The 23778-nt window shown below is 41.7% G+C and overlaps 1 protein-coding gene across 3 annotated transcripts in view; it reads right to left on the reverse strand.

Annotated features, from left to right (window-relative positions):
• The window catches only part of mpp7a (membrane palmitoylated protein 7a), a 242472-nt gene that overhangs the window by 118229 nt on the left and 100465 nt on the right, over positions 1-23778 (reverse strand). For all 3 annotated transcript variants that reach the window (XM_041814353.1, XM_041814354.1, XM_041814355.1), the window contains one exon: positions 6241-6318. In XM_041814353.1, the coding sequence (XP_041670287.1) occupies positions 6241-6318 (78 nt within the window). The remainder of the gene's footprint in view (positions 1-6240; positions 6319-23778) is intronic.

Here is a 23778-nt window from a genome sequence, read left to right on the forward strand (position 1 = left end):
TTTATGTCAAATGTCTTCCTTTTGTTTTTCTGTCAATCCTAACCATTTGTTTTGAATAGTTTCCATCCAAAAGCACAGCTGTCTGAACTTGTTAGCTTGTTTGTACCCTTCGGTGACTCTGGTATTCTTAAATGGTTAGTCAGATGCCCTAACTCGGAACAAAATAAAACAAAAAAAGAAACAGATGTAGGCATCTGGGCAACAACGGTAATCAAGATCAGCGGGGTAAAATCACTGTTTTTATCAATGAAGTCTGATGTCAATGAAGAGGGAAATGTTAGAACAGTTTAAAAGTAGAACGACTGTCTGGAGGTTAAATGCCCCACATAGAGATAGGTCAAAGAGAAGGGCTGGCCTCTAATGAATGTCGTCAAGCTTGACCTTGGCTGCTGATCTGCAAAGGGTGCCCTCTCTCCCTCTTCAGCCTCAGGTTGTGGCACATCAGGCCCAAAGATGATGCCAAAATTTATGCACATAACTGTATATCATAATCAGACTTACTGTATCAGCCCTGAGAGATTATATGGCAGACATTCCAGCCCAGAAACTGGGGAAATCTAAGGTGCATGGTTCCTGAAAGTCACCAACGCTCTGCAGATTCTATGGCTGAAGAGTTCTGGACTTCTACTAGCATTAAGCACAAAAACTGTGCAGTAGGAGCTTCATGAATGGGCTTCCATGGCTGAACAGCTGCACGCAAGCCTCACAACCAAGTCCAATGCCAAGTGTCGGATGGAGTGGTGCAAAGTGCACTGACACTGGACTGTGGAGCAGTGGAAATATATTCTGTGGACTGAAGAATCGTCTGTGTCTGTTTGGCAGTCAGATGAGTGAGTCTTGGTTTGGTGAATGCCAGGAGAACATTACCTTCCTGACTGTGAGGTTTGGTGGAGGAGGGATAATGGTAATGGGGCTATTTTTCAGGGTTCAGCTAGGCCCCTTATCTCCAGTGAAGGCCAATCTTAATGCCTCAGCATACCAAGACAATTTGGACAACGCTATGCTTCCATCTTTCAGGCAATGGTTTGAGGAAGGCCCTTTTCTACTCCAACATGACTGTGCTCCAGTGCACAAAGGACTATAAGGACATAATGAACTGGAATGGAGATGGCGGCCAGATCTTCTCGTCCAACATCAATGCCCGACCATATTAAAGCACATGTTTCTGAATACAGTGTTATTACAGTCCATGCTGGTACAATGGTCTGGAGGCTGAACATGGACTCTGTGTAACATGACTGACCACTGTCTCTGCTGAGGACCTGCAGACTGAATTCTTGTAGTCTGTCTGCTAATGCTGTCCCTGTGGAGAGTTGACTTGTATTAACTTTTAAACATGTTCATTTTCTTGGTAAAAGTAATGTTTACCCATGCAACATGTTTGTAAGAATCTCCAAAATCAATACCAACCACTTTTGTGATGATATTCATTTATTGAGTAATTCAGGCTCACTACTCTGTGCTCTGCTAGCAAATGTCAAAGCTTCACTATCAAGCTCCATGGTGTAGCTTGTTAACCAGAATTTAGCAAAATTATTTGTTTCTATGTCATCGCATTATAAAGATCACAACTAACCCTTACCCTGACCTAAAATTCTTCTTGTTCCTGGTTCATCACAAAATGCAAGAGAATGAAAGCAACCGCTACACTTAATTCTTGTTATTTTAACATCTTCATATAATAAAATTGTCCTTTATCTTTAAATGCCTTGTGAGGCAGCTTGTAACTCTAGTTCTGAAAGGTGTATTACAGGTATGATCTAAAAACTCTACAAATGCCACAAGAGATTTTACATCAGTGTTCTCTCCAACAGAAAATAACATATTTGTTAATTATAAAGGGAAAATTACATGTAAGAGCCCCCTGCCTCTATCTCTGTCTCTCTCCCATTACCAGTTCAGGGTTGGGACTGTAGACCAGTGCTCTCTGATGGCACCCAGTGGACTCTCCCAGCAACAGCAGGGGTTTGGATGAGGATAAAGATGTGTGGAAGTGGGCCAGAGAAGTAAAAAGCTTATTTTGAGGTTGGAAGGATAAGAGACAGCCACTGTAATCTCAATGCCGATCTTTAACAAGTGAAAGTTTACTTCTAAAGCAATGAGACTGATTGAAACAACAGACTGGATCTTACATGGAGCTGCTTCATGTCTGAGGCCGATTTAGTCCTTTTGATTAATGTTATGTGGTGTTTTTCACTCCACTATGAGGCAATAGTGCTTCTATTTCATTCCTAATGAGGAGCTGGAGACAAACTGTAATAAATGTGTTTGTACATCCATAAAAAGTGTGTGTGCAGTCATCCAGCGATGTCTCTATATGTATGTAACGCAGCACCTTTTCCCCGGGCTCAGTATTGATCGTGTTTCAGCCGGCGTTGGCGGTGCTCGTAGGTCTGAGCGGGGGCACAGCCACCTGCTGTGTGAGCGAGACAGTGCAGCCGGGGGTAGACGGAGGCTGAAGTGTCATTTTATGTTAGGTAATAAATTAAGCGTCCATTACCCGAAACTTAAGCCTGAAATGAATTTCATCTCACCGTAGATCTCTCCTGTTACACTTCAGACCTCAGTCACCACTTCAATAGTGTTCATTTGGAGCGGTGACATGGATGAAAAACAATCCGCTTTAAAAATACAGCACATTGCTCCAGGTTAGGAGTGTTTCTTTTTCTGACCAGCCATTGCCCGGGGGCTCAGTGTGCTGTTAGACGCTTTGATACGCCATCTCGGAGCTTAATTCTGATACCTGATAATCCCGAGGAGACGCTTTGCGGGGCATTCACCAGGAAGCATAAATTTAAAAGTCTGTAATTTGACAAAAAAAGGAGAAAGAAAATCAGTGAGGGGAGGGAGAGATTGAGGCTGATAGTTGGGGGTCTCTGGAACAGTCTGTGGCCTACTGCCATGAACCTGAGGAGGCAGAGCAGACTGAGGGAAGGGAAACAGAAGCTGAGGGCTGTTTGAACCAAAAATGTACATCAGAAAGTTGGTGCATTACAAGCTGCATTAATGATCAGAAATACTGCACAATTCCTGTCACATATGAGAACATGATCTCTCTACTTTCCCCAATAAACACAGCAAAAAAAAAGAACATTTGCCCTTTACTGAAAGTTTTTAACCTCCAATAGTAAGTTTTCCTCCGAATTTTAATCCAAATTCAGGGAGCCACATGTGTGGGGTGATGGATTTGCTGGGCAAGGCAAGCAAAAAGTCAGTCTTTTGGTCTTTGGTCCTCCAGGTCTTACTATACTTTTGTCAGGCCTGGACGCTGACTGATGACCCGAGAAGCCAGCTTTGTAACTACTTGTCTTTGGTGTATTTTTAGGTATCATTGGCAAAACAGTGCATCTCATACTGACATGCTCAGGACAGCAGGGATGAGAAGAGTCAGCTGCTGGATACAGGAGATGCAGCAGCGCTTCTTCAGGCACCTGGCACACCCCCCTGGTCCCGATCCAGCTCACCTCACAGGGTGCCCAGAAGCCGCTGGGCTTGCCCAGACTGACTCTTGGAGGAGTCAGCTTAGCCTTGGTGAAGTCTAAGTTGCTAATACTAGCCTTCACCAAGACTAACAACAGAGTGGGAGAGAAACACAGACAACAAAGGCAGAAAAATAGAGCACAGCAAACATTCAGGCTCATTTGAATCTTTCCTGTTGTAAGTGTCAAAAAGGATAGTAGCAATCTGATGGATCTGTGGGCTAAAAGCATGATCAGATTGGTTGGTTGTGCATTTTAATCGTGCAGTTAGTTGAATGTTGGAAAAATACCAGAGGTTGTTTTCAGCAATTGAAACACTTCAGCTCACTTATCATAAAAGTCTTAATTTGTTTCCCTAACCCTGCTAAATGCATGCAAACCTACTAGTAGGAAATGTTCTGGTTCTTGTACTGACACCTGAGGTCTGCAAAGGTCAGAATAAGCGGTATGGACCCTGAGACAGCTTTCCTCTTAGTCGGGACACTCTGAACTCGTTCCCTGTTGGTCTTCACCCCGACTGACTGTAAAGAAATCAGCCCCTGTTTCTCTGGTCTCTCCCTGCCTCAGTATTAATTAGGATGATATATGGCTGTGGGCTTCTGAGGAGGAGGTGGAACGGTCGGAGGCACTTTGATTACAATAAACAGAGCTGCAGATTTCAAACAAAACCACACACCAGTAAGGAGGACTTTTCCTCCTCTCCGTTCGCTGTGCCAGGCTGGTTTTGGGGTTTACACAGGTGTTTGAGAGCCGGGTAGTGGCGTGCTGATGTGCAAAGCATGTTGATGCAGATACACAATACTGAAACAAATGTCAGGATGGAGGACTTTTACTGTATTAATCAGGCTAAATTTCTTTCACAGCTTGATGAGAAGAGCAGAGCCAACGGAAGAAAATCCTCATGAGTGGTGCCATTTGTGCTCTTACTGTCTGTGTGATGACTTCTCATTAACTAATGAGAGGTGCTGCACACGAGAGGTGATGCTGTAATCATGTTTCATGGATATTCAGTGTGTTGAAGATCCCCAGATTACATATCCAAACTCATTTATCTACAGTCACCCATGTTTTGTACCTCACTGTCAATTTTCTCCATCTGTCTGCAGCTTTTCTCTGAATGAGCGGCTTTGCCTCCTCTGTCTGTTCTTGCTGTACTGGATTTTGTGGTGTATGGCTTGACATGTGAACACAGAATGGGCGGCAGGGTTGATCACAGATGTAGGAAACAGACAGTCTAGTGTGATTTTAAAGAGAGCAAGTGTTTTAAAGTAAACAGGGAGGGTAAAAGTTCAGAGTTGACTCCAGGGTGAGAGGTGGAAGACGCTCATTTTTGAGGTTCTCGCATGCTACTGCGAAGAGTGTTGAGTGTCTGTATATGAGTCTTGGCACTGGTGAGCTAAAGTTTTTAAGTTCAATCTGCACAATATCAACTGTTGTTCTTTAGAACAAGACAAATGGCTGGCCCTGCTTACAGTACGTCTCTCTGGATTCGACTATAAACAAATCATGTATTCTCCACACAAACAGTGAGACAGGGCATGCAAAGGCAGAGCAGACATAATGTGTGTGTAGGCTGGTGACAAATGGAGGGGAAACGGAGATTAATTAGGAGGGAAGCATGAATTCAGATTCTTCCACCAGATCTCAACCAAGCTGTAAATGCACAGATGAATCAGGAGTAGACGTTCCAGTATTTATCTAGCACTTGACTCATAGACTAGCTTGTAACATCAGTGCTTTAAGGGAAATATTTAACTTTAAAGTTTAATAGCAAAGCGAGATCCTAAAAGACTAGAATGTCTGAATGAGTGCATAAGTAGAGCCACGGGCTGAATGATTTGTGAAAATAATCGAATTGCAAATTTTTCCCCCAATATTAATTTAATATGTGATTATTTTTAGGTTCCTCATCGTACGTTTTTTTCAATAAATATAAGCAATATATCATTCTATATTAGTTTTTTTTTTTTTTTTGGCTCATTTTGCAAATTTGATATCAATTGCTATATTGAAGGTAAGATCATTTTTATGTTATTCTCCTTTTAAATAAGAAAAACATGTACATACGTAAAGCAGGAATTTTTATGTTTGCCTAATGTGCATAAAATATCTGCTGCAAAAAATATATATTAAACTGGTATTTTGACACATTTCAAGTTTAGGAAATATTGCAACTTTTGCAATTTGTAAATGGCAGTAGGCCATATTGCAGTTTAAACTAATTTGCGATTAATTGCCAAGCCCTGGTAGAGCCAAGGGTGAGAATTCTGCTCCATGTTTCTCCTGCATAATTCAGTGTCATCTTCCTGTGAATTTTTGTCCGAATAGGCATTATCTCTACTGCAAATGTAAAATCCGGAATAAAAATCCCCATAGAAGTCACCCCCATACGAGATATGGCTATTAAATAATGTTCCTGCTCTTATGAGGATAGAACCATGTGGTTCACACAGTCACATCAAGTGTTATATATTAAAGGTTGGTATTCAGGCACATCTGCTTTTAAATTCCTTTTAGCAACATCTTTAGTTCACTGCTAGCTACTGAATGAAGAGCACATTTTTGCTAAGGCGTTGGAAAATAAATAGCTTAAATGTAGCATTTACTTAAAATTTTGGCTGAAACTGAAAAAAACACCAGCTGAATCCTTTGGTTCATTAACTGAGCTGTATGGGGACACTGCATGTCATGTGTGTTCGTAATGATCAACAACTCAGTTTAAGAATGCTAGATATTTATCTGATCTTCCTTTCAAACTTACATTGTGGGCCAAAGCTGCAGCGTTGTCCAGGACTGGTATGGGTTTGCTGTCTTCATACTTCTGCAGCCATTCATGGATCTGGAAATAAGAGAGTGCTGATCAGTAAGGAAAGGATATCAGAAGGAAATAGACTTTCTACACAAACTAAGAACATGAGCATTGTTAGGACAAAAAAGATCAGTTTGCTGGCTGAAACAGTGACAAACTGAACTGAACCAAACCAAACCACTTGGTAGAAAAGGACCCTAAACAACCTACTCCTTCAGGTACCCTATATGAGTGTTTCTGAGGAAATTTGTGCCCATTCACTTTGGACAGCATTTATGAGGTCAGGCACTGATGTTGGATGAGAAGGCCTGGCTCGCAATCTCTGTTCCAGTCCATCCCAAAGGTGCTCAGTGGGGTTGAGGTCAGGGCTCTGTGCAGGCCAGTGAAGTTCTTCCACACCAAAATTATCAAACCATGTCTTCACAGTCCTTCTCTGTGCATGAGAGCACAGTCATATTGGAATAGAAAAGGACCTTCCCTAAACTGTTGCCACAAAGTTGGAAGCATAGCGTTGTCCAAAATGTCTTGGTATGCTGAAGCATTAAGATTGGCCTTCCCTGAAATACAGCCCCTCCTCCACCAAACTTCACAGTTGGTACAGTGCAGTGAGGCAAGTAATGCTCTCTCAACAGCCGCCAAACCAAGACTCACCCATCTAAAGCAGCTTGATTCATCATTTCACAGAAGACATTTCCACTGCTCCACAGTCCAGAGTCAGTGTGCTTTACACCTCTCCATCAAATGCTTGGTATTGGACTTTGGGATGTAAAGCTTGCATATAGCTGGTTGGCAGTGGAAACCCATTCATGAAGCTCCTGCTGCACAGTTTTAGTGTTTAAATTAATGCCAGTGGAAGTTCAGAACTCTCCAGCTATGGAATCAGCAGAGTGTTTTACATGCCATGTGCCTTGGCCCTGACCTGTGACATTTTCGTGGTTTTCTGCTGTGTGCTGTTCCTAAACGCTTCCACTTTCTAACAACATGTCTTACAGCTGATCGTGGAATATCCAGCAGAAATGAAACTTCATGAACTGTCTTATGCGAAGGTGGCATACCACTCTTGAAGTCACTGAGCTCTTCATAATAACCCACTTAGAATCACAAATGTTTGCAAATGGAGACTGCATGGCTAGGTGCTTGATTTTATGTGGTATCAGGTCTAAATGAATTCAGTGATTAAGAAGCACAGCTGTAAACATCACAAAACTTTTCTGGCACTCCTCTATGAAGGAATCACTTCCTGGCCCTAATCTGGAGTTCTTCACTGTTATCAGTGCCAGCCTTCATATTGGCTGCAAGGATCAGCCAGCCCCATTGATCAGTTATCACTGAGACCTGATCTAGCTATGTGAGCTGCTTCTCTACTAAAGAGAGAAGAGGTCACGGCTTGGTTGCTGAGGCCGAACGCACAGCCTCCCTGAGCAAACACGTATGAAAACATGTAGAGCCTCCATCCTCACCATCTTAGACTCTCAGTGGATCAAAGCGTGAACACAGTGAAGGCACACACGCTGCTCTTTCATACATGACTGAGCACAACAGAGTGCTAAGTATTTCAGCTCGCTTATCCACTGTACAAACAATCCAGTTTTCCACACTGCACTTGATATGCCCGAGTGGCCTGGAGAGGACTCCAAATCATTTCAGCAGCCTTGGTAAATTGGCTAAACATTTCCTTATCAGCCTCAGTGCTGCAAACGCACAACAGAGACAAAGCTGCATCTCTGGAGAGTTTCTAAAATGGAAAGTAGCCCCGATTTGCTGAAAACTCATTTACACATTCAGAAACACTTCATCAGTCAAATCTGAGCACAGAAGGAATCATTTCTTCATACACTTGCACCCACACACATGCAACAAAAAACACTCAAACTTCAGGCTATGCAGACACAGACGCACAAACACAACAGCGATCCTCTCTGTGATTTAGGAGCAGCTGTGCAGGAATGTGTTGACAGCATGCAGGCTGCTGTCGGGTCCCATCAGAGATCAGACAGGGACGACTATCCTCCCAAACAGCCACTCTTGACTCTATCCTCTTCTCAGCATGATGAGGAGGAGCCGGGCCATGGGTCTGACTGATAGCTGGGCCCCCGTCCTGACGCCTCCAGCTGGATGTCCCAGAAAACCCTTAGCAGGATGGTTGAACAGAGGATCTAGAGGCTGAAGAGTGATTGACACAGAAGCTTCTGGGTGTCCCAAACGTGGAAGCAAATACACAAAGATGGAGCAGGTTCAGAGAACCAATTAGTGAGATGAAGACAGTGACAAGGAAAGCAGTTAGTTTGCTGTCACTTGGAGAAGCCACAGATTTGTGCAATTAAAACATCTGTTTAGAGATTTCAGACATAAATCTTCTTCTCACTACAAGATCTCTGTTTCTATCTAGACAGAAGCATCCCTGCTGCACATACCAGTGTAAGAGTGGTGAACTCAAGATGACACGATTACAGGCCAAGATCTGTCCCCACTAATGACATCCTCAGAGGAAATGTTTCCCAGTGTTTTGGCCTTAGCTAGAATTTAAGTTGATAAGCAAAACAACATGTGCAGATGAGTTCATTTGAATCTTCTCAAGTTGTCATCTGTCTTTGATAACTAGTAGAGAAAGAAAACAAAGACAGCAGCATCCACATGGCATTTTCAATAACTTCCAGTAAGAAAAATGCATCAGAGCTACGTGTTAAACCTCAAAGGAAATGTATGGCCCTTCAAACTTTGGCTCAACTGTTAGCCTTTAACAGGTACAGCCATTTCAGCTTGACTTATCCTCACACTCCCCGGTCATATATCACGACCAGTTAGGACTGTGACTTCGCCAGCAGAGCAGCCATGCTTCAAGGTCAGCTTAGAGGTTCAAATCCCTGCGTAAAGCCGACATTACTCGGCTATAAAACATGGTGCATTAGGCACGTCATGGAGGTAATCTGTCGAAGGCCTGAGGGAGGCAGATGGTTGCACTGTTCAGCTGTAGGGTGCAAAAATGAACACTATATGACCGCACGAAAGGCAGAGTGGAGAGAGAGAGAGAGAGAGAGAGGGTTTTTATAATATGATACTTATACTATATGAGGAGATGCAAAAACTGGGCTTAACCTAGAGATAGGGAGGGGAGCTCAGACATCCGAGGGGAGCTGCAAACTGCCTGCATAAAAGGGAGTCAGCTGAGTTGGTTCAGGCGGCTATTCAGGATACCTCCTTGATAAGGTTGGGTATCATTTGATATAATGCATTTTGGCCCTTTCATTTGGAGCTGCGGAGGTCCTGTCAGGGCATCAGAGTACCAAATGAAGCACCAAAATCTGTGATTTAATTTGGTATGGCAGCAATCAGATGTGTTGGCACCAATGCTATGTTGGTACTGGATTTTGATGCTTGTCTCTACTCCTGGAGACCTCCTGTCTAGGTCTGCTGGGTACATCTGACTAGAAGAAGACCTCAGAGCAGACCCACTCTAGGCATTATGAATTCCTTCTGGCTTGGGAACACCTCAGAATCCCCAAGGAGGAGCTGGAAAACTGCTGGGGATGAGGTGTCTGGGTTAAATGGCTTGGCCTGCTGTCACTCCAGCTCAGCCCCGGATAAGTGGACTAAAATGATGAATGGATGGATGATGGATGGATAAATGGATGGACTGAGATGCAAAAACTTGCATGAGTTCAGTGATGAGGCTTGGAGGGAGATAAAAACTGGGTACACTTTTGGAGCACAGCAAAAACACTACCATAGCCCTGCTCCAGTTTACCATGGTGTTTTTTTTTAATTGTTATTTCATCTTTTTAAGCTATTTCTTAAAGATCAGGGAGCATGTTTGTCCCAGTTTTCTCTAAATTACCCCAAAATAACAGGATGCATGTAAAACTGGATGATAACCTGCTTAGATTGCTTTCATACTGTCATTGAAATCCAGTTTATCATGCATGCCATGCAACTGTTAGCCAGGCCCCATTGGTAACTGCACAGAAAGAAAAAATATATCCATTGCTCCTGGTGAAATAGGATTGCAAAAAAATATAGACATTTGCAGTAACTCTCCATAGCAGTGGTGGGCAGTTAATCTGCACAATTTCTGCCACAGAGTGCATTCTGTTCAACCCTGACATCACCCAAGACCTCTCCAAGACATCAACCTTGTCTAATGATAGCAGCATACAGCGAGTGTGCTCTCTTTGAAAAGCGTCTCTGTCGGCCTGTGTGGGGATTCGGCACAAGCTCAGTGCTGGAATGGAATGACTAGGGTTGTCTTGAGCCAAACACTACAGTGATTCATATAATCAAGGGTTTAAACCAGTGCTTCTCTACTTTTTTTTCTTTTCAAACTTAAAAAGAGCTGCAGTCAACCAGGACCCACACAAAAAGTGGTTTATTCTCATCAAAAATACACATCAGTTTAAATCGCCCAAAACACAAGTGTTCTTGGCTAAAGACCTTTGTATAGTCCACTCATACGTAAGTGTTTTATCATAATTTTAAATAGCACGAGTGAACTGTGTTTTAACAACCTCAGAGCAGACAGGCCCTTGCGCCCTCTGGTGCCCCTAAGGGTGTCCCAGACTTGAAATTGGTAACCAGTGACTCGAAAAACAGTTAGAGGTTGCGTTTTAACACATGACTTGCTTGTTTTAACACCATGGTAATTCAAAGAAGCAGGCTGTGGTATTATGAGATCAGAGAAGCAGCTGTAAACACGATAGCTCCGTATACTCACTGGCACCTCTGCTAATGCAAAGTTAAACCAACGATAAACACAATACTTCTGCAGAGTGAGTTGAGTTGAATTTTGTAATACCACAGTGTAGTACTGTTGCCATAAAGAGCAAAAAAGTACAGTGATAAAAAATTTAAGCCATATCTTGCTGCCCTGGTCTGTAGGGACTTGGGTTGAGAACCAGAAGGTCACTGGTTTAGAGTAAGCCCAGGCATGGAACTGGGCTGGCTGGTGCCAGGATTAATAAAATAAATTAGATAAATAAAATCTAAGTATGCTTGCTCTTATGCCTCCAGAGGGACTGTTTACTCATCACTTAGTTTAGTTACAGCCCTGAGTAGATCTGAATGTTTTTTTTTTTTGTTTTTTTTAATAGCGAGGCAGCCCTGGAGGAGGTTTCCCAAGCTGGGGACTTGGCACTGTAGCCGGACAAGTGGACAACCACACTCAGTATACTTTAAATGAACATGGGCAGACCAAGACTGAAGGACGCCAGTTTGGTAAAAAAGAATACAGCACCAGATGATTTACAGCAGGTCTCTGACTCCAGGAACAGTGAAGATGGTGAGGTCAAACCCAGCAAGAAATCCCCCTCAGTAAAATCCTCCATTCAAGTCTAATTTAGATAGACATTTTGCTCGGAAAAACAGTTTGATTGCTATGGTAATGGATAACATCCGACTATTAATGACAACCCCACTCTGTTTGAAAAAAGAACAAAAACAGTCCAAACCCCTGGCAGGGTGAGACTCTGAGTGGAACAGAGTTAAGCTGCTGTCAGTGTGCTCCATGTTTCATGGCATCAAACTTAAGACTGCCACTCTCGGGCAATTCCTGGAAATTTTCATGCTCATCTGTTTAAATTCACACAGCCACGTCATATTTGAAGAGTTACTCTCCTCTGTTCATGAAGTCCCAACATCTCCACCCAGTGCTCTGAAACCTCTGTCTGTTCTTCTGCAGTAGAAGCCCGTAAACGGACAGGCAGGCAGCTCCGGTTACTTCATCTGTCCTCATCATCTTTGGAAGAAAACAGATGAAATAGATGAGAGGTTGCCAGTTGTCTTCAGTGCTCCAACATACCACAGTCCTAGTGACATCTGCTTAGGTAGTTGCAGCTCCGCCACTTCGGCTTACTTATTTACTGTGGAATTTCTGCTCTGCTCGGCGAGAAATGCAAGATTGAAATGCTTTTATTTACAGTTCGGGACGTTTTCCAAGTGCCTGTCCATGACGCATTAATGCACTTTAAAGTCATTACCCTGCTTTTTGCAAAGCGTCTTTTTCTGTCCCCTTGGTTAGGCTACAGAGCTCCTGGCAGAGGAGAGAAGCAGCCAGGTGGAGTAAAAAAAAATCACAGTGAAACAGTGTGCTACAGCCAAGGAGGGCTCAGCTTTAACCAGACTGCAAGTCAAGACAACCAAATCAAAGGCTGGGTTTCTGAGGCTTCTCTGAAGAGAAATATTCTGGTAGGTTTTCATAAAACAAGGAAGACAAGTCAGGATCAAGATGGTTAAAAGTAAGAGACCAAGTCTGAGAAAAGATAAATGAATGTGCACCTTCACTGAACGATTTGGAAAAAAATATGCTACAAACAGAGCAGTGTGTCTGTCTCCACTGAGGCCTCAAACTAAGTTGTGTTTGCTTCCAGAAATACCCTGTGGGCTTAAAATACACACAGAGACATATAAGAAGAGAAACTATGAAGGAAAAAACCATCAATGAAAAAATGATATGAATGACTGGAGTTAAAACGGAGCATCAATCTTCATCTTCTTAAGACGACTGCTGAGCATCACTGTTGGGTGGGGGGGGAGTGGACTGGATGCCTCAGGGAGGTTTAAGGAAATCTTAAGTAACAAGATTCAGCCATTCAAACTTAATCTATGCTCTTCATATGATGATGATGTAGCAGTAAAGCTGAGTTTTCAACAAGCAGTCATGTTCAGTTCTGTTTGGTGCACAATTAGAAATTCAACTAAAAAGTTGGGTGAGACCAAGATAACTGACCTGTACTGTCCCACTATTAGCATTAGCATTAGTCCTCACCTCCTGTGCAACAGCAGTAATCAGTGATTCCCACTTTGACTTTACATGAGTGGGCCACCCAGGTATATTTGCCTACCATTTTCTTCTTTAAACTTTATGTAATCACCGACTGCATACAAGAGAGATACCCACAATTTCATCCTGCCTGGCCGGGCATGAGGACCCACCTCCACCTCCTACAAGAAATGGCAACCAAAATTCTTTAAAATGTCTCCCAGTTAAATGTATTTAATGAAATATGTTTCAGTTTGGACCAGAAGTGGCACAAAAGAGCAAAGACAAATAAAATGTGTTTCAAAAAGCACATTTTTACAAAAGGAGAATTATGCATGCATTTTATTTTACTCAGTATTTACCCAAGACAGAATGGAGATTTGGTAGCTTCTCTATGAATCTCCTAATTATCTTGGGGAAACCAGCTTGAGAAGTTGAAATCTTGAGAAAATTTGCTTGCTATCATAAGAAAACCTAAAAAAAATGCATACATGTTCTGTATGTCCACTTAAGGCTTTAAAACATCACACCTTTTGCCATTTATTTCTTCCAAGCAAATATGTGTGACCCACTGAAAACGGCTTTGTGACCAACTTCTTGGTCCCACCAGTTGAGAGCCACTTCTTCATTCTCAAAGTCTGGGTCAGGGCCCACGGATGGGTTGTAGGAGAAAGTTGCCAAATGAGTTTTCAGAATATCTTTGCTTTTTAATGGAAAATGTATGACTGTTGTGCAAGTTAGCTATAGCTCCACCCTGTAACACTGTAAGGCTCTACCAGCCACTGGATGACAAATGAGCAAAAGTCACGGTCATTGATGCTTGGCTAATAAACAAGAAACATGTCGTTCCAGACCAGACAGCCACTGAAGGCCAAAGAGGACAAGCATGAAAGAAAACCTGTGTGACGGAGGTAAAGTAGCCCCTTCCAGGCTCATAAAGCAAAAAGGACCTGGTCAGGACCAGATGGAGTCCAAAATTAATGTTATCCAAGCTAGCACTGGCCATCAGCTCAACCAACCAGCTGAGGACGATGCAGAAGGCAGACTTGTAGAGCACAGAGAATGAGGATTGCATTCCTTCCACCCCAGTGCACTGCCATTCAACGGGAAACACAAAACTTGCAATGATTTGAATTTAACTAAGAGGCTAGTGGTGCCTCTTCAACCACTTTTCTTCCTCATTTCCCCCTAAAAACGCCATTTCTTTCAAAGGAAACAATGATACACTATTAAGCAAGCAAACATTTGGGGTTAATGGTTAGACCAGTGGTACTTAACCTTATTCTACCCACATAGCCACATCGTCTTAAAAATATTTCTGCAAGAGCTGCAATCCAAATTTGGGGATGTGATGATCAATCTATCCATAGTTAAAACGAAACAGATAATTGGTGGATTATTGTGTTGCTAAATGGGATGAAATAGGCTACATAAAAATGTCTGAATAGTGTCAGAAGAAAGGATATTTCACTGAAAATAAGCATATGCAAAAATTATCATCAAATACGAGTATGGGAGAGCATTGGTGGGATGTGGTTGAAGAAATTTGTTCAAACGAGGGCATTTAAAGCTTCAACTTGAGCACAAGAGAGCACACCTCAATGAATGAACCTATTGAAAAGACGCACCACCAGCGGACTTCCTGTGCGGTCTTTTATGTCAGCTCCTCTGTCCAGCGTGCATCTGGCAGTAATAATATATACGTTTTTTTTAAATTTGGCAGTTGAAGTCTGTCCTCTTTGTGTGGAATTAGATTTATTGATATAACTTATTCCAGTGAGTCTTTACTGTTGACAGTTTTCACCTTTATAAAAGATTTCGGGAGGATTTTTTTTTAAGTAAGTCTTAGAAGAGCCACAGCTGGTCACTAAAGAGCCACATGTGTTTCGAGAGCCGTGGGTTGAGTATCACTAGGTTAGACTGAAGTGACATCTCATTTCAAGACAACCAGTTAGGAGCCAGTGTGGAGAGTGCTATCCAAACAATGGCAGCTGCTCCTTTCTGAGGGCAGTTTCCTTTAGTTTCCATTTTTGTTACTGTTTAATAGACATAAGTAAGTCCATACGGTATGGGAACCAAAAGACCAGCTCTTACTCCTGAGCCGAGCCAAATGATCAGGTTCTCTACAAAGAGCTGGTTTTCCCATCATTATGAGCTGGACTGGACAAACACTGGTTGTGGGAACATAAAGATTACAGTGCAAAACCATACCAAACTTTACTGGACCAAAAGTGGACTCCTCTGTGAAAATGCACCATAATTAGCAAACAATGGCTGTCTCACTGCATCCATCATCTTGGAGGCACAACTAGGAAAAAAACACCTTAAAAACCTATCTAGACCCACTTTACTAGGAAAATCCTGGCACAGAAAGGAGCGAGCTTGCTGGAGAGCAGAAGCCTGATAATAGATGGAGAGGTGTGCTGATGGAAGGAGAAAGAGAGGTCTGGAGATCAGAGGCTGGATAGTGTTTCTGCAAGGAGACTCGAGAACTCTGGTTTGTGTCCACTGCCCAGAAAACTCTAAGTCAGATTGGTTAAGTTTGACAATCTTTCTCTGACTGCTGTTTCTGTATCTACCTACCAGAGCGGATTCAGTATCAGGCCTCTGCTAATCCACCAGAGGCTGATCTCTTGTCAAGACACCATGGCATGGAAGACTAGACCAGCCAGGCGACAGGAAGAGAGGAATACAGACAGACGTGCAGGGTTGGACTAGAATAGCTCTGACATGATATGTTTACTCAAGGAGAGTTGAGACCTGCTTTTCTTCTCTAACAGTTAATCAGTTTTAAAGTGTTGGCATTAGCCCTGGTATGATGGCATCAGGGCCTGGACTTTGTGATGTGGTTCATGAACAATTCTGCAGATGACACTACCACTCTCAACAAAGTTAGAATCAACCTAGTATCATCAAGGAGAAGATCCATGGAGCACAAAACGACATGACACCGTATGATACAATGCAACATGGCACAGCACGGCATGATACCATACAGAATGATATGATATGATACGACACGGCATGACACGACATGACACAGCACAACACCATCCGATCCGATCTGATACGACATGATACCATACAACACGAGAGGATACTATATGATATGACACAACATGACCTAAATGATACAATTCAATATGGCTGAAAACAATACAACGCGATTCGATACAACAGGACATTATACAATACAATATGGTTCAATATCATGCAATATGACACATACAATATGATACAATACGCCATGAAACAATACAATACAATATAATAAATTATGATACAATACGGTCCAATACTGTACAATACAAATCAATATGATATGACATGGCAATATCCCATATAAAAAACGTCAAAAAAAACCCCACACAATTTCACACACACACACTGAGCCATGTCAGGAGTCGCTCTGACAGAGTAGATTCATTTCAGCCGATACCGATGTTTAACATGTTTTACATAACTAAAAATTTACTCCTTTGAACCCATTTTAAGGTTTGAGGATAAAGTAAGAATCAAAATTTTTTCTTAAAACACACTTTAAAATTTAAAGAATGAGGATGAATAAAGAAAAAGATCTCAACTACAGGTCTGATGGTCCAGCCTAAAACTCCACTAATTTATTAGAATGTATGGCCATTTCTTTCAGTCAATACAGACTGATATTCACGGCCAAATTATCAGATGTAAATGTCAGCAGATATTTTGATATCTGTTGATAGCGATATTTGCCTGTTTTAGCTAATATTTGCCGATACTAATTTCAGGCTGATAATACTGTGCATCCCTACTGGGCCGTTTGTCAAATGACCTAATGCATATTTTAGATCACAGAAGATGTGATTTTATTTTAACTTGAATTGTCAAAATACCAGTTTAAACATTGTTCAGCACTGGTTATTCAGTCTTATAATGTGCTGGTTGTAATGCAGACTGATTTATTGCCTGAGTAAGATTAGGAACTTAACAAGTAATCACATAATAAATCACAACTGCCTACATTAGATTTTTTTTCCAAAATTGGCAACGACCAAATGGAGGTTCTAGTTTAAGCTGAGGTTCCTTTTTTCTCCTAAGAGAAGATGAAGCAATTGGGCCTTAATAATCAGAGAAGGGAATATCACGACTTAAAGGACCTGAAAGGAAAGGGAAATTGTGTTCTTCTGCACAATTTTTTTTAAGTCTACTTCTGCCTAAACACAACACAACACAACACAACACAACACAACACATGGGTTTTCAAACTAGGATAGGAAGCAATTTGTCAAGTTTTAACTGTAGGACCTCTAAAGTGCCAGACTAAAGTGAATGCTTGACAAAATCTGTCTAAACATTATTTTGGGAAAAAAGAAAACATACAAAACATACAAATAAAAAAAAAAAAAAAAAAAAGAGAGGAAACAGTGAAGACTGAACCAGGCCAGCCCAGCACTCAGCTCACATTACTGCGCTGTAGGTCTTTCTTCATGACGAATGATCATTATCTGATTAACTGGTAAATGCTGATATTTAAGCCCTTATATATTCAAGCTGAGAATAACAACAAAACACTTGGAGAACATTTCTCTGACCAAAACTCACTCAGCATGGTCTGGACTCTGAGCTTGTCTCTCTCTTGTTGTGGAAAAGGCCTGGAGAATGTGACAGCTAATTAAGAACCGGCAGTCGATCCAATGTAGAAAAAGGAGTGAGAACAGGGCAGAGGGCCAGGTATCATGACAGACACATCATTTAGATATGGGCATATGTTTCCTCCTAGAGGTCCTGGAGAAAGGGGACACAGAGGCCCAGGCACACCTTTACAGACGCCATGAATTCTGTAAAACCAGTCATGTACATACAACAATCGTCATGAGACACAGCTAAAAACCTCACTGCACGGTTTCGGTTTGTCCAACAGTCTGAAAAAAAAAATGCCTAGTGAAAAGACAAAGGAATGCAGCATGTTTTAATTCAGTAACTTGGCTGTGACTTTTGCAGTCAGCGCTGCGGTGAGGCCTAAGATCCCTGTGAAACCAAACTGACATTGCTGATGTTATAAGAGGCTAAATTTGTTGTTTCTATGTAATCCAGTCGTCTGGAGGATCAGTCAGTAGACTTGGCTGCATATCATATAGTCCTGATAAACTGTGAGTTTTTATTAAGGGTCGAACAATTATCAGCCTGGCTGATTATTGATGCCAATATCCAAATGAATCAGCATGTCATTTTACTAATAACTGATAAAATCACTCAATTCAAAGGTGTGCTAATTTTGCACCACTGGATGGTGTCTTTCCCTCTGGCTTTGTTTTGACCATCTACAGTCTCACCTAATGTCCTGAGGCCTGGGTGAGGTCATAAGGTGGCACCATCCTCCTTCCTCAACCACCTAAAGGCTTTCTGAAGGTACAAAGCTGTCATCACCATAGAAAGCATGTAAGAAGGATTAAAACCATACAGCTAATGCATACATACTCAGTTTGACTGACTCAATGCTTTTGAGAATACGACTTTGTGAAGACTACCTTTAAAAGCTCTAACCTGACACGCCAGATGAACTTGTTTCACACATCCATCTGGAAAACCTCTGATAGACGGCGTTTGGGAAAGGGCTGAGCCTTTGAAAAAAAAACTCAGAGGGTGACTGAATGAATGTTCTGTCACACCCTTACGGGCCAATCAGAGCAACAAAACACATGACGTCGTAGCCCCTACCGAACCATGACGACTATAGACATGTCGGTACCCGACTTTTAACGTTTTTTTTTTTTTTTTTTTTTTTTTTTTTTAAGTGATGCAAGACAATACAAACAATAACAGAATAGTGAGAAACAAGATACAAATGTAAAAATAATAATTGACAAAAGGACAAAAAAGAAGTGAAAATACTTGAAGCCGCTAAGACAATAACAAAACAGACCTGGGAGGGAACTAACAACATACTGTGGCATGTTGAGTTGAGGGCGTTGAAGAGCTGTGTCTGTATGTGCCCATGGGTGTGTGTGTGTGTGTGTGCCAGGAGTGTATGGAATGCATGCATGTGCTTTGGTGCATAGGGGGAGCAGTGAAGTGGTAATGATTTTAAGGATATCTGGGGAAGAAAAATATATGTCTGTTCCTATGTAGCCATGTGATTGTTTCTTTCATGACTTTATTTTCAGCAGTGACAGAGTTGAGCTGGGTTGTGACAGAGGTAAGCTGGTTGGTGATGGTACTGACAGTGTGATATAGAGTTTTGTTTTCTTTGGTGAATGATTCAATCTGTTTGTGGTTGAACTCCAGGCTTTGGGGTAATGACTGGAATTCTTTCAACAAGAGCGATTCTGGTGTTGAGTCCGGTGAGTTTTTGTTCTATGGAAATGAGAATGTCGCTTAACTCTGGCTGACGGAGTTTGTTTGGGGATGATGATGGAGATGTACCTGTACTGGGCAGAGATTCTAAACAGGGTAGTCTTAGTCTGGTGAGAGGCTGGATTTTCCAAGTTTTGAGGTGGATGAAGTGGCCGTACTCATTGTGCAGAATCTGTTGTAATAAAGGCCAATATAATCCTCTAGGTGGTCCAGGTCAGTGTATGAGGTAGTCCGATTCAAAAGATAAAGCCGAGGCTTTGGGAAAAGCCAGAGGAGAGAAGTGTTTTGGCTCTAGCAGCAGGGCGCCGCCATCTCATATCACACACTGTCTCAAGAGTGTTGTGTTCACTGTAGCATCCGCTCTCCTTCACAGTGGCATAACCCCTTTCCGCTTTGATGACAGAGGGGGATGCAAATCCAGCTTGGTTTGAGTGTAACTGGTGTCAACATGCCCTGAAGCAGGAGAAAGTGTAGCCTTTTAACGTTTTGAAAAGAAAACAACTCACTGCTGTTCTCTGTTCTTCTTTTACGAAGAAATTTTATCAAGTTTTGATAAAGCTGGCGTTTTAGCAGCATCCACCCTAATGTCTTCTGCCATAGATGCACTGGCCTCTTGTTGCTGCTTGCACCTGAAAGTACTGCCCCTCAACAATGATTGGTCCTGTCACTTTCTAACTGGATCCAAACTGTTCAGATGGGAGCTTTGCAACATGGATTTGCCAGTAAGAAACATGGAAACAGGCGTATCAATCTGCTTTGTAAGGTTATAAAAGCTCCAAATGAAGAACTTTTTGCAGTCTGCATGCCATGAGGGAGTCACAAATACACTACACACAGTATTAACTTGTTTTTTTTTTTTGTTTTTTTTTTTATCACTTGTCTTACTTCCACGCTCCATTTCCCATAAAGATTAGTTTCACAATGTACAGACCTCCTGGTTTCACTTTGAGCCTCATTTCCTCATATGGGACACAAAATCGGGGTCACCCAATCCGACCTGGTTGGGTAATGGTTGTGAATGACTCCAGAGACTTCCTTGACTGCCAGTACAGACGTCTGACTGATTGAACGGAGCCTGGTGGATCTGTAGGCCTCTCCTCATTTTCCCTGTCCTCCCAGCATGATAGAAATGTTTAAATCAATGATTTTAAAAGGTTATCCAGTAGTCAAGAGGCCACACTGAAACCTGTCTGCAGTGATGAGTAGTTTCCCTCCTCCTCAACACCGCCTCTATCACAACCCTTCCTTTGACTTCATCCATTTGTCTGGCTCTTCTGACTCTATTTGGGTTTGCTGGTTTGTGGACACAAGAATGATGTTTCCGATGCTGTAGTCTATAAATGAACGCCTGTAAAAATATTTGTAAGTTGTCCAAATGGAGGGTTTAACATTGCAAGGAATGGAATTTTCTTCTGGATCCAATTCAGGCTTTTAACTGTAATAACAACCCAGCTTTGTTTGAAACAAATGGCAAGTTGAATCCCGGTAGCCAAAACCTTAGCAGTCAGTTTAATTTACTGTTAGTAGATCAGCATAAAACAATCTGCATAGTTGGCCTGGTTGGTGGTACGGGGGGGGGGTAAAAATCAGGATCATCTCTTCTAATTTGGACCTGGGTGTCAAATTTAAAATACAAATGTTGTCATCTCACACATAAATAAATCAATTTAAAAAATGCAGATCATACAAGGAAAATAGCTCACGCATTCATTCCTCCAAGGTTAGATGCTCTGCAGGGCTATACCAAATATTCAGTGGGACTGCTCCAGCAAATATAAAAAAAGCACAAAGTATGCATGCAAAAACATGCAAAAATATCTAAATATGTGACTTTTGTCCTCAACATTCTTTCCTCTGTATAATATAAGCCACTTTTACATGAAAGCATTCCCCTTAAAATGGAGTTCCTTTTTTTGTTTTGATGCTCGGACAGCATTTTCATAACTGAAAATGCCATGAATGTGAACAAACAAAAAACAACTGTAAATACCACAGTATGCATGCGAAACCATAAGCAGTGTGACTTTGTAATGAAACATGTGCAAACATATACTTCCTTACCAAGCAGTGAGGTAAAACATATAAAAATAGATATGCAAGTTTGTGTAGCCAAACAATGAGATTGGGTCCCAAGTGACCCTAGATCAGTGGTTTTCAAACTTTTTTCCCAAGGCACACCTGAGATCTAGCCAAAATCCCATGGAGAACAATATTCATATTAATACCAAATAGCCTCTTAAATCCTTCAAGCCCTGAGTTTTTTTTTTTTTTTTTTTTTGACCATTTAGATCATTCTGGACTTTTTGGCTGACCGCTGAGGGCAGCCCTACAGATGGCTCTGTCCGTGTCTGAGTAAGTAAGTAAGTAAGTAAGTAACTGACTGAGTGAGTGACCCTAATTTACAAGCCAAACAAGTTGGGTTTGCAGTACTGAATGCTGTCGGTAATGGCTGCCTCCACTGTGTTAACTAGAGCCATACATACAGAGTTGCGCTATGGGCACGGTTTACTTGTGCTGAAAGCCCTCTAATGGCTGCCTCCACTGCTCTAAATACTCATATGAAGCTTTAGCATGGCCTCTTTTCACCAGAACTGTCCCGTATTGTACGGCGTTAGCAGTTAGCTTGGATGTCGCTGTAGGTTGTCTTGTGCAGAGAGGATTTTGCCTGTTTCTTCTAGTGATGACTCCCCTTTGCACAGAATACAGAGAGCATATTTTCCCCTCCATTCTCTAACTGCAGCTCAGTCGTTGTGTGTCTGTGTGTGTTTAACTGATCAGATGGGATAGAAGAAAAGCACGAGGGGAGGGGGGATGATGCGGCTCAGGGCTTCACTGCACACAGAAGGAGATAGACACAGAGAGAGGGCAACATGTAGCTTTTTTACATTTCAGTGACCACTAACTATAACTTTAGCTAAAAATAATAAACTACTAACAATCATGACATATTCACTCGGCCAGAACACACATTTCAGTCAGGCATTTCAACAGGCATCCCAGATAGTTGTGGTCAGCCATATACTAGGTTTTTACCTAGTCTTGTTGTCTTAAAAAATTATGTAAAACATCAACCCTGTGGAGCACAGTCAAGCTCTAAACATCCTTTTCTTCTGGACAACCTGGGCAGTTATGAGACTATAAAACTCAAAGATGTTTATTTGTGACATAGTAAACAACAATTACTAAGACTTTTTTCCACAGAGTTTTTTGCCCATCTCTTTGGGACCAAAAAATGAAAAAATAATCAATGTGTGCAAAAAGTCTTTAAAATATTCTCATACTTACATAAAAAGTAAAAGAACTCCTTGCGCCTTTTTGTTTAGGCTGTTTTTATGCCTGTTCCTGTCTGCAGAGACACAGAGGGCAACATCACAGGCTCTCCATTTCTCTTTCTCTCCTTTATGACATATTCAGTCCATCCCCTGCATGAGCTATGCATGCCATTAGTTTTTACATCCTGTCACACTGCATTGTGGGAAAACAATATGGTAGCTAATGCTAAGCTAGTGGCAAAAACGATTGAAAACAGATTTAAAAATGGAAAAAAAGACATTCAATATCAGAGTTACTGGTGTGGATTTATTTTAAAATGTCCTGGAAAGTCACCCAAGTTCCAGGTTTGCTAGTAAAGTTACTGTAGGTCTATAAGGGCTATGGAGGCATGGATAGCTTCATTAGAACGGCACATCGGCAGGCTAAAAGAGGAAAATATTCAAAAGTTAGAGGGTTCATACTTCTTGCAGTATCTTTACTCATTGTATAGTTATAGTAATTATGTATGGTTGTGTAAATTCCCACAGTATACCGACACTTGCCTCAAGGCACATCAGTGTGCCACGCCACCCCATTTGAGAACTACTGCCCCAGACTACAAAGTGAGTAAATTTGAAGAAAAATTTTGATTTGGAGCGGCACGGATGAAACTTGGGGGTTCTGCAATTTTTGTCATTGTCTTAGTTGTGTATGGCTCTATTTCTGTCTCCATTTCAGAAGATCTTTATATTGGCACAGTGATGGAAAATTGTGCCATTTTCAATAGTTTGGACCATGTTTTCAAATGTTCTGTTGTCAGGCCTCCATTGTGTAGGTCAGCTGGGAAAAAAAATACATTAAAGCGGTCTGTACAAGTTTCTCCAAAGCAATGCAACACAGGGCTTTAAGTTTGAAAAGGACAAACTAGAAATATGTTTATCTTACCTGTGATGTAGTCCTCTGATGAGGACATGCATATCTGCTACAGTAAGGCTGAATAAAGCTCTGTGTGTTTCATTAGTTTGGAAGCCTTTAGTTGTTAATATGCATGCCAAAATGGAATAAAGCTGCACGCACCCAGTCTGAAAGAGCCATTACTCTATAATGCACACACTCAATGACTCAGCTCCTGAATATAAAACTGACTAGCTCTG

This window comes from Cheilinus undulatus, linkage group 19, assembly GCF_018320785.1.
Source record: "Cheilinus undulatus linkage group 19, ASM1832078v1, whole genome shotgun sequence".
Classification (NCBI taxonomy): Eukaryota; Metazoa; Chordata; class Actinopteri; order Labriformes; family Labridae; genus Cheilinus; species Cheilinus undulatus.